Raw genomic sequence first — 11,564 nt, 5'->3', positions numbered from 1 at the left:
CCCTATCCACCCAAGAGGCTGCGTTCCTACCAGTCCAGGTCTGGGCCCTCTATCAGATGGGCTCCTGAGAACATGAGCTTTTCCTTCCTCCATGGCCACTTGTCACCCCATCCCATTCTCTGCAGTCTTGGGGCCAGATACCCTGCCCAAGTCCTGGCAGGTATGACTCCTCAATAAACAGTTGCTAAATGACCTCCATTGTGAACCCTTATTCCATGGACATCAGCTCCCATGCAGGATCTTTCCTGCAGAGGCATTTGTCTCCTCCCTACATGGAACTTTGTCCTTCTCTGGGGGGAGACCATGACTTTCTTCCTTCCACACTTATGAGCATCCAAAGTGGGAAGTAGGGCAAGGCCTGTACTGTTAACAGCCTATCGCTTGGTGGCCTTGGGGTGCAGCTCTTAGGGCATCGCCCTATCTCCTTCCTCAGTTTGTCTCAGACATCTGTTCACCTCCCCATTCATGGAGGGAAGATAGGACCGTCTGCCCCCCTAGATTTCTTCTTCCCCTCATGTCATGTTTTCTTCCTGGTTGATTTCAACACCCACCATCTGACCTCCACTCCTTGACCTCTCAAGGATCCTCGGTCTGTCACTTCAGCTGCCACCAACCATATGGCCATACCATGTGCCTGGACACCATCTATAAACAGACTGCTCTGACTGAGACCACAGCGCCATGCTCTCTGAGCCCTCAAACCTGCCATCACCTCCCTCCAGCTTGTCCGTCCCGTTTCAATCATTAACTCACCGCAGAAACAACTGCTGGCAGAAACAACCACCGACATTGGTGGTGGTGGTGGTGGTGGTGGTGGTGGTGGTGAGCTGTTGACTCTCTGCTGCCCCCTGGAGACGTATTGGAGAAAAGCCACACAGGAAGGCAAAGAGCAAAGGACTTCTGCCCTCTCCCTTCCATTTGGCTCCCCAGGGACCCTTCTCCTCTGGGCTTCATCCTGACCCTCACTCTAACCTGTTGACTCTACCTTCTGTTCTTTCTCTGTTCTTGGGGGTCTTTGAACTCACTGGAGCTGGACTCCGGCAGGCAGCATGAGAATAGTGGGTGTCAGCTATGTAATTGCAGACTTGCATATGATTTGTTGTCACTTCCCTTCACCTGCCCCTTCTGCCTGCTTGGATGAGAAGTTGGCCTGCCTTTAAGACCCACGTCTGTACCCTGGCCCAGCTAGCCCAGCCCCTGCCCTGTGGCAAGCCTCACTATTTCATGCCCATCCTCATGTCTTCTGATTCCTCTGCTTCCCCCTGGGCCTGTGTTTCACATCACCCCTCTCACCCCACTTACTGCACCTCTCCACCATGCCTACACCCTCTACCAGTTAGCACCAGGGATGCTCCGGGCCTCTCAGCACAGTAGTCCTAGATAGTCCATAGCATTCTTGACTGGGCTGGCCCCTCCTCAGAAGTCTGCTTTCTCTTTGCATCTCTGGTTGTTCCATTCCGGGTCTCCTTGCTCTTGTAAAGCATCTTGGCTTTGGTTCCGGGCCTTCTTTCCTGAGTGCTCCGAACAGTCTCTGAGTAAGCGCAGCCCACTCTGACTGGTTGTTGTCTAGGAAGAGCTGATGTCCATGCTGCTCCTGCCTGCTAGACCAGAATGTCAGGGCCTTCTAACAGCTCTGCCTAGAAGCCCCATAGGTGCCACATGCACCTTTTCTCTCTTCTCTTCATCTGCCTCAGTACACCAGCTGAGAGCCCAAGGTGCCCTTCTTAATTATTTCTCACCTCGAGCCAAAATGTGACCTTTGACCTTCCACGCTTCTGCTCCCCGGACACGTCTTGCTATCTCATCATCTTTGGCAAAGGTCAAGCTACTGACCCCGGATGGAAGTGGAGACCTAGAAAGAACAGTGGAGAAAAATGTTCCAGCAGTTTCACATTGGGCATAGTTCAGCTCAGGAGATGCCACCAACAGCATAGCAGGTATGGAGAGGAAGAGGGAAGCCAATCCCACCACCAGTGAGGTATCAGGGCCACCAAGGGAGGAAGGAGATACACATGTCTGGTTAGGAAGAGGTGAGCGGCTAGAAGGCATTGCTCATGGTGCACAGCAAGCCTGGGGAGCAGAAGAGAAGAATTTGCTGCTTTTGCGTATATATATGTAAAAAAAAGAACCACAGGAGCCCCAAACTTAGAAATAAACTAGGTGCTCCATTGCATTTCACTCTCATTTTTTAGGACCGTTCCAACACCCCGCCCCTGGGCACTATAACACACCTCCCTACAAATGCCCACTTTGCAGCTTGGAGGCAGACAGTGCTCCAGGCTACCCATCCCCATAGCCTCTCTGCAGGACTTTTGTTCTGCCTTACGAGGAAGGGCTGTTCTGCAGTAGTGGCCTGCTGAAGTGCACCTTTTCCAAATGAGCCAGCAGCGGTAGGCCTCAGTATGGTCTGCAGCTCTGTCTGGTACAAGACTTCCCTGTCTGAGGGGAGAGACTGGTGAGGAGGAGTGTTTTGAAAGAGCTCACCCTGGCTGGGTGAGCCCGGGGGGGTCTCAGATTTGGCCCAGAAAGCAAATCTTAATCTCTTGTAGAGTCCCTGGGGACAAAAACTGCTTAAACTCTGGAAGGGCGGGTGAGCCCTGCACCAAACCAGGGCCACTGTTTGAAGAGTCAGGGCGGATGACACAGCTATTCTCACCTGTTCTTGTGACAGGTGGCTAGACACCTTGGTAGCAGCAGGACCAAACAGGAAGGGATCCAGCCAGAGTCGGGGCAGCCTGTGACAGACCCAGCAATGATGACGGGGCAGAGGAAGGGAGACCCACGAGCAGGCATTGATGCAGGGATATGACTGACCGTGGTCATGATGAGTATGCATATCAGAGACCAGGAGGCAGGTGCTTGGCTGAGAAAGTGGAACCACTTACCTACTTTAAAAAAGGCTGGAGCAGCAGGCAGAAGGGTCATAACAGCCAATCAGATGGTCGGGTTTGCTAATATCTGTGCTGGGTCTCCAAGGCCTTCAGGACAGCAAGAGCTAGGGGTTTGTGTAAGCCTCAGAGACGCATGTGTCTTGCTAAACTGAGGCCAGCTATAGCTGAAGCTTCGGGACTGAGAAAGCCCATCAGGATCACATCTCTTGCCAAGCACTGATGAAAGATATCAGATGGCCCCTCAAGCTGAATGCCGGCTTCCCAAAGGATTTGGCTTATGTCTGAGCAGCCGCTGATCAAACATGGAATGAGTGCCTGTGTAGACCAGGAGTTCTCAAGCCTGGCCAGGCACTGAAGGGTTTAAGCGATTGCACATTGCTGGATAATACCCTCTACAGATTCTAATTGAACTGTTCCATGTGCAGCCTGGACTTCCTGTGTGCCTAAGGTCTAGCCGAAGTCAAGCACCACTGAACTAGGAAGTTCACCTGTACATCTGGGTAAAGGGGTGTTCATTTGTTGTTAAGGAAGTGACGTTTACGTAGTGAGAAAGGTTTCAGATAACAGGGAAGGGAGAGAGCTTATAGCCCAGTGTCACTTAAGTTCCCCATCCTGTTCCTTGGGCTCTCGTCATCGCTCCACAGTTTCTTAAAATATTTCACCTTTCCCTTTGCTGTTCTCACCCCTGGGTGAGACTTCTTTTTTCTCAGCCCTATCCCCTTCTACCAACACTTCTCCCCCCCCCCCCCCCTGCCAAGCAAGTTTCTCTCTCTCTCTCTCTCTCTCTCTCTCTCTCTCTCTCTCTCTCTCTCTCTCTCTCTCCTCTCTCTCTCTCTCTCTCTCTCTCTCCCTCTCTCTCCCTCTCCCTCCCTCCCATCCTCCCTCCCTCCACATCCAGCTACTCTGACTTTTGGGATAAGTCAGGAGGAGTGAGGGCTGCCAGGATGACCCAAGGCTCCCTTGCTCAGCCAGGAGGGAAAGATGCTAATACCCTTCGTGCCTTTCCTATAGCCTCTGATCTTTAGGAATGTCTTGCTTAAATGGTCTGTTACTGCCAAGCTTGTCTGAGAGTTAAAAGGAGAGAGACCAGCATCTGCCATGGTGCAGAGCAGTTCTCAGCAGTGGGCTGTGGTGGTGGGGTGGGGGCTGTGTCCAAGGTAAAACACAGACCCAGCCATTCCTTTCATCCTGTTAGTGAGATGCCCACAGGTTCCCTCAGACAAGACAGATTTAGAAATGAGATTTCCTGCCATAACCAATGTGGTGTGAAGACGAAGGCAGTAACCAGGAGGTACAGCCATGTGCCACTCCAGGAGTCTTGCTCTGAAGACTGCCTTCAAGACCCGAAGGGACATTGCCAGAAGGAAAGAGTGAGGGAGCAGCACCTGGGGCCACAATGGGGCTTTTGCAGTAATGTTTGAAGCAAGGAAGACGGAGGAAGAGGAAGCCCATGTGCCGTGTCATTGGTAGCAGTATCGGCTGGGCCAGTGATAAAGCTCCTCAGCACCTGGCAAGAGTGAATGCAGACCAGAGAAGGAATGGCCAGGTAGCTCAACTCTGCCTACACTCAAGTGTGAGCACAGATATGAGGAGTCTACAGACAGAAACCCTGAACAAAGGGACACACACTGGAAGCCACAGACAGAAAATGACTGGATTATTCCGTGGAGAAGAGGACGGAGTCTACTGCTCTCAGCTCGGAACTAGGAAGACGCTTCCAGAAAGGTCTCCTCACAGGGAAGGCAAAGCAATGTAGGGTCTCTGGGTGTAAGGCTAGCCGGGAGGAAGTTGGGGTGCCTGGTACAGAGCTACAAAATGTATGTTGAGTGAAAAGCAGTCTCCTGTAGGAAAGCCCGGCCCTGGTTAGCTTTCTAGTGAGCAAGACCAACTTCTCTTGGTTGAAGGTTTGTGGAAAGCTAGTCTTTGGGAAGGATGGGTGACAACACCATGGCTGGAGAGGAGTACTACCTACTGTCTTGCTATTCCTGGCTTGCTCAGCCCGCTTTCTTAATCACCCCAGGTGCCCCGGGGTGGCTTTGCCCTTCCATATCAATCACTAATTAAGGAAATGCCCTACAGGCTTGTCTACAAGCCAATCTTAGGAAGGCATTTTCCCAAATTGTAGTTCCTCTTCTCAGATAACTCTAGCTTGTGTCCAGTTAGCAAACAAACAAACAAACAACAACAACAACAACAACAACAACAACAACAAAACCCCAGCTGGGATAGCAGGTATGCAACCAGTTGTTCAAGCCCCAGCCCCGGGTGATAGCTTGGTTGAGACCAGAGCAATCTGTAAGCAGATGGTCCTGGACCTGATCTGGGCTCTTTCCTAGTAGTTGCCCATCTGGCCCAGAGACACTGGCCCTGTCTCTTCCTCCTGGGCTACAGCCAGTGTCCAAAGGCTATTCATAGGGCATTCATCTGCCGTGCTAATGACTAACTACATATATTATCCTCCGAGGCTCTATCTTGTTTATAACCCCAGCTCCTTGGGAAAATCTCAGGTGGAGAGAGCCCTTCCTGTCCTTGGGGCCTTTGAAATGGTATTCCAGCCAGGACAACCTTGATGCCGGAGAGTAGAGTTTTAGTACAAGCCTAGGGTGGGTCCCGGAGCTCCAAGGCTCCTCTCTGCAGCTGACACCTTCAGGATCTGAGGTCCTGAACTGCTCAGGGAAGGGCCATCTCCCAGCCAGGGAACATGTGTCCACCTACAAGCAGCTCTTGTCTTCCCTATAATGCAAGACATCGTGGGTCAAGCTGGCTTTGAGGACAAGGAAAGCCAGGTTCCTTCCCTTTCCCAAAACATCACCCGGGGTTGCAGAGGAGGCCCCTATCTTTTGACTTCACTTGTGATGCTTCTTTTGAGTCTGCTCAGAGAGATGAAATTAGGAGCAGCTATCGCAGCCCTTGCCCACCAGAGCTGTCAGCCACTTCCCTGAGTTATTACAAGCAGGCACAACTTGCCCCACCCCCCAATTCCCTCAAGGCATTGGACAAGCGCCTCCTCGAACCTCCACTCAGAAGACAGGACCCTGATTTTCTTTGCCCTCAAGATTAACAATGAAAGTAGGTTCCCCAAGAGCTACCCCTACTTCTTTTTTTGTTTTGTTTTGTTTTGTTTTTGTTTTTGTTTTTTCAAGTCAGGGTTTCTCTGTGTAGCCTTGGCTGTCCTGGACTCGCTGGCCTTGAACTCACAGAGCTCTGCCTGCCTCTGCCTCCCCAGTGCTGGGATTATAGGCGTGCGCCACCATGCCCATGCCTTCTTTATAGCTTATTCTCTGAGTCCCCAGGAAAAAATGCAGGTAGAGCCACCCCACTCCCATCTCACACTACGCATATAATCTCACGCATGCATGCCCACATGCACATCTGTATACACTCATGCTTGTTTGCATGGTCTTGCCCTTTTACATTACGCGTCCGTTCCTAGATCTGTGTGCCCTGGTTCATGTGTGTGGCCCTTCCACATGATGCATCCAATTTGTACCTGCACACGCATTTGAGTGTCACCACTAATCTACCTTCTCTTGTGCACAAAGAGGCTCTTGCTGTGCCAGATGGTAGCATCCCTACATCTTCCTGTGTGCACACTTGCTCCAGAGCGCAGGCTCCCCTTGCCTTGGACCTTCAGGCCTCTGAATTCCTGACCTATTGACTTCTTTGTGTTGCAGTCCTCCCACGAACTGGACGACAACAGCAGTGAGTCCAGCGGCCTCCAGCTGGAGGGCGCCAATTCTCTCAAGGCATTGGATGAGAGCCTCTCTGAACCCCGCTCAGAAGACAGGACCCTGGTTTTCTTTGACCTCAAGATTGACAATGAAAGTGGGTTCCCCAAGAGCTACCCCAGCTCTTTTTAGCTTAGTCTCTGAGTCCCCGCGGGCGGGGGAGGGGAGAATGTAGGAAGAGCCACTTGTAAGACTCCAGCCATCTTCCTAGCACTGGCAGGCCATGACAGCCAGGTGGACAGAGGACTCTGACCCACCTGGGATGCCACATCTGCCTGGAGTGGAGCCTGGGCATGGGAAGGAGACATGTAACTCACAGGTTCACTTCTGAAAAAACCTCTCTCTCTCTCTAGAGAGGCTGGGAACAGTGTGTGGCCTCATTGTTGACAAGTACTCCACACTCGACCTTGGGCTGTGATCACACATTTCCCAGAACAGGGCTCATCTCACAAATGGATATGTGGGGAGACCTATAGAACCCAGGTCACAGAGAGTTGTGACTGCTTCTCCTGGAAGTCCCTTGTCTTCCTCTCTGTTGTCCTTGCCCTGGGCTCCTCAGCTCTGATCCTTTCCCCTGGCCGTCAGTTATGAGCCCTGCTCCTGGGGCGAGCCAGAAACATCAGGTCTCCATAGCACGGACAAGCCATCTTCAGGCTTCAGGGGGAGACTCTGGGCCATGCTCTTTGGGGGGTGCAGCCCAGGGCTCTGATGGGGTTGGAGGTAGGAATAGGGAGAGTAGAAAGCCCATAAGAAACACTCCAGAGTCTCTGTTGGAGGTAGAGGCTGAGAAAATCCAAAAGGGTCAGAGTTCTAAGGGCAACTCTAGAGCAACAGAGACAGGAAGAGTCAGCTTCCCAGCAGATGGGCGAAGCAAAAACTACATACAAAGGGTATTTGGTTCCTGCCAGCAGGCCTCAAGGTGGGATCCCTAGACAGTGGGTCAGCAGCCTGGCCCCTTGCACCCAGCCCATTGCTTCCTGAACCCTGAAACCTCATCCTGCCCTTCTTTCCTGCCTAGCCCAGAGAATTAGCCAGTTGGCAGCTGTGAACCGCGAAAACAAGTTCCGAGTGCTGATCCAGCCTGAGGCCTTCAGTGTCTACTCGAAGGCCGTCTCCTTGGAGGTGGGGCTGCAGCATTTCCTCAGCTTCCTCGTCTCCATGCGCCGTCCCATCTTGGCCTGTTCTAAGCTGTGGGGTCCCGGACTCCCCATCTTCTTCCAGGCCCTGGATAATATTAACAGGCTTCAGGAATTCCAGGATGCCATCTCGGGTTTCTTGGCTGTGTTGCCTCTCATCCGGGAACGCATACCGGGTGCCAGCAGCTTCAAACTCAGGAACCTAGCCAAGACCTACCTGGCGAGAAACATGAGTGACCGGAGCGCCCTGGCTGCTGTGCTGGCCATGCGAGACCTGTGCTGCCTCCTTGAGGTCTCCCCAGGACTGCAGCTGGTCCAGCATATCTACCCCTTCAGTAACTTGAAGTGCTTTGCTTCCCTGCAGCCCCTAGTTCAGGCAAATGTCCTGCCCCTGCCTGAGGCCCGCCTCTTGGCCCTCCACAATGTGAGCTTCCTAGATTTGCTGACTGCATACCGCAGCAACAAGCAGGAGGGGCTGAAGAAGTACGGCTGCTATCTGAGCCTGCAGGCCACCTCATCAGCATCCACCCAGCTTGCTCAATGCCTGCAGGCTCTGAGCACCTACATGGAAGGACTGTTGCATGGGCACACCCCAGCCAGGGCAGAAGGCAACTCTGCTCCCCTCATTGGCCACAGCTTGGCTGGTAGGCACAAAGGGAGGGGTACCCGTAAGCCAGGCCCCACCCCTCACTCCATTCCTAGATCCTGATCTCATACAGAGCTGTCATTTAGTTCAGAATAGGTGCCCTTTCTCTGGGACCAGATTCTCTCTCTCTCTCTCTCTCTCTCTTTTTTTTTTTTTCTAAAATTCCTGCAGCAGACACCAAAGGCATGCAGACCTAGACCTCCCTCTGGAAGCCAGAATCAGGGAGACATGTAAAGAAGGCATGGCCTCTGGGCTCTGATTGGCCCTTATGTGGCCCCACTCACCAGTACCACGGGTGGCCTTGCAGCTCTTCCCTGATGCTCAATCTGTCCCAAGTGACCTGCTGATAGCCCACAACTGATAACCCTTAAGGTGACGCTGACCTCTATACCAGCAGCCCCGTGGGCACTCAAAGTGCCTTTCAAACCAAATTGCCCTTATGAATTTGGGTTCTCCCAGCCCCCACGGTCCAGAGGCCAACTGTATTCACTTTTATTTTCCTCCAAGAACGTTCATTCCAAAGAGGCCTTCCAGCAGCTGTAGCTAGAAGCTGTTAGTCCATCCATATTCCTGTTTCCACAGACCGACCCTTCAGGCTTTGTTTTTTGTCCATCAGGGCCTCGTGACTCCTCCATGCACTCAGCCCTTCCAAGGGACATCCAGTGAAGCACTGGCATGGCGAACTTGGGAAGGTGAGCCAGTGGGCTTCACTGGAGGTCTCCGGACTCAGGGTCTCTGGAGTAGGCAGACCCGCAGTGTTAATGGGTTCTCCAGGTGGCTCTATATGCTCAACGCTGAGCATTGTTGCTGTCACAGGCCATACATTTCCCCCACCCCCCCAAAAGGAAGCAGACAAAGCCCCTGGCTGTATATATTGATTATGATTAGGAAAAGGCCAGAGCTCCACTGTTCTGTGAGGTGGGCTGGCTGACCTACATTATTATCTCAGTCTCCAGCCAGCCCTACCATTCTGGGCTTTCAGGCATGGGCAGCAGGTCGCTGGAGCAGTAGATAAGAAACATGCTCACCCTTGAGCCCTAGCGCTCACTCCAAGCCTTTGGTTCCCAACCTTATGGTCATCATAGAGGTCAGCTGTTCCCAGTGGTTGGCTAAACTGCTGTTGTCATCCACCTCCTCACCCTGACCTATTCCGTGCTCTCTGCTCCCAGGGTATTTTCCAGATAGCCCAGAGTACCAGTCTTGACAGCTTGATGGCCTCTGCTTTTACATAGGTTATGCCTGTGTGCCCACACCCTTGGCTCATCCCATGGCATTCTAAAGCAGTGGTTCTCAACCTTCCTAATTCTGTAACCCTTTAATACAGTTCCTCCTGTTGTGGTGGCCCTCAATCATAACACTTCAATTACTACTTTGTAACTGTGATTTTGCTACTATTATGACTCATAGTGTAAATATCTGGTATGTAAGATATCTGATAGGTGACCCTTGTGAAAGGATCGTATGACACCTCCCCCCCCCCCAAATGGGTTGTGACCCACAGGTTGAGATCTGCTGCCCTGAGGCATTTCCATAGAAGCTCATTCCTGCCACAGTAGGTTGACCTCTGACCTCTGACCTCTGACACCTACCCATTCATGTTCTGACTCTGGGTGGGACCGAGGATGGGAGCAGAAAGAAAGTTGAAAGCCTAGCCTGGCTGTCCTAGCAAGACGGTGCTGAGGGCATGTCTTCCCCTCAGCCTACCCCCTGACAGGGCCCACTGAGTCCCGGTCCCACCAGGCTGGCTGTCTTCATTTGCAGCTGATCATGGACTTGTGACAAAAGGAAGTCCTGTCCCATCACTGCTGTCACAGGCCTTTAAATCTTGAAAGCCAAGTGTTCTGACCATTAACTCTATGCAGCCTTCCTTCCCTAGCAGAGTCCTCCCACCGTCTCTCTCCTGGGGATGAAAGGCTCTCCCAGCATGAGTGAGCGGGTAATTGCCCACCTTGGCTTTAGGGAAAGCCTTTCCAAGTCTAGCAGCTGAGCATGCCCTTGTTCAGAGCTAAAGGCATTTAAAGGTATGGATGCTCACTTCCAAGCAGGGAAACACAGGTGGACTTTCCTCGGGATGGTTTCCAAAGCTGAGAGGCACCCACTTCAAGCGTTACCTCCTGGAAGGAGGCAGGAGCCAGAGACTAGGGCCTGCAGGCACTTCGCTGCTGAACTCTCTCCTGCCAACAGTTACATCCTAAACATTGGAAGAGAGGGGCAGCATAGGAAACCGCGGTGGGTGGTTCATCCGTTGTCTTCGCTATGCTGGATGGAACTTAACGTGGAACTTGAAAAGTGTCAACACACAGAATTCTACGAATTAGTGCTCCTACAACTAGCCAGGTAACAGGCTTGTTTCAGCAACACCGCCATTATACCCACTTCCTGTCCCAAGTGCCCAGGTTCCACTCCCAATGCTTCAGTCTCTCAGCTTAACCGTTTGACCAAAATATATCAAAGTTTAAATATGCTGTGTGTGCTACATTTTTAAATTCTGTTGAGGTTTATTACCCCTCCCCCTGCCATACCCACACTAACCAAACCTTATGGGTCCAGAATTTAGGACACTGGGATTCAGTTCTCAGTAGCCTTTGGCCCTGGTCTGGCACCATTAACTCCCTGGTCCTTGGGCAGTTCCTCTGTAAATAAGATAATATTGATTATATTTTTACTTCATGAGATCTTTGCTGGGGCCAATGAGATGATCAGTGTTTGCGACTTGAGGTCTTATTTTACAAACAAATGAGAGTTATCATTTTATAAGAAAACAAACAAGTCTTAGCAAAATAATAATGCACACTGTGTTGGGGGAGGGGAGTCTAGGCCTGTGGGAGCCAAGAAGAGTCAGGCACCACCTTGTAGGAAGTGGGCAGTAGTTGGCTCTGTTCTTGACACACCAAATAGGAGAAGGAGCCAGAATAAAAGAGCAGGCTTCCTCGGGCAGCTTGGCTCAGCTTTGCCTGAGCCCCTCTTTTGGGAACCAAGGCCAACTCACGCCCTTTTGAATGTCCCTTGAAAGTCTGCTTTAGCCCAGCCCCAGGCATGCTTTTCCAACGTACACAACATCCAAATGCCACCCAGGTGCCCGCTGTTCTGCCATCCTAAACCTCCTCCGTCCCACCTTCAAAGTCTGACCTCCGTCTCAGCAGACCCCTCCCCCCACCCCAGG

The 11,564-nt window shown here is 52.0% G+C and overlaps 1 protein-coding gene across 1 annotated transcript; it reads left to right on the top strand.

The window, feature by feature from the left end:
• Positions 1 to 6,544: 6,544 nt before the first annotated feature.
• LOC127197911 (protein PML-like) lies at positions 6,545 to 9,605 on the top strand (the record flags this gene model as incomplete). Its single annotated transcript, XM_051155738.1, has 3 exons — positions 6,545 to 6,716; positions 7,638 to 8,399; positions 9,571 to 9,605. Coding segments are annotated over 3 exons (969 nt in total), but the record flags the coding sequence as incomplete, so codon positions are not given.
• Between the last annotated feature and the right edge of the window lie 1,959 nt (positions 9,606 to 11,564).

The sequence above is a fragment of the Acomys russatus genome, chromosome 14 (assembly GCF_903995435.1).
Source record: "Acomys russatus chromosome 14, mAcoRus1.1, whole genome shotgun sequence".
NCBI lineage: Eukaryota > Metazoa > Chordata > Mammalia > Rodentia > Muridae > Acomys > Acomys russatus.
Note: the sequence above shows the minus strand (reverse complement) of the source record. Positions and strands in the feature narration are given on the sequence as shown.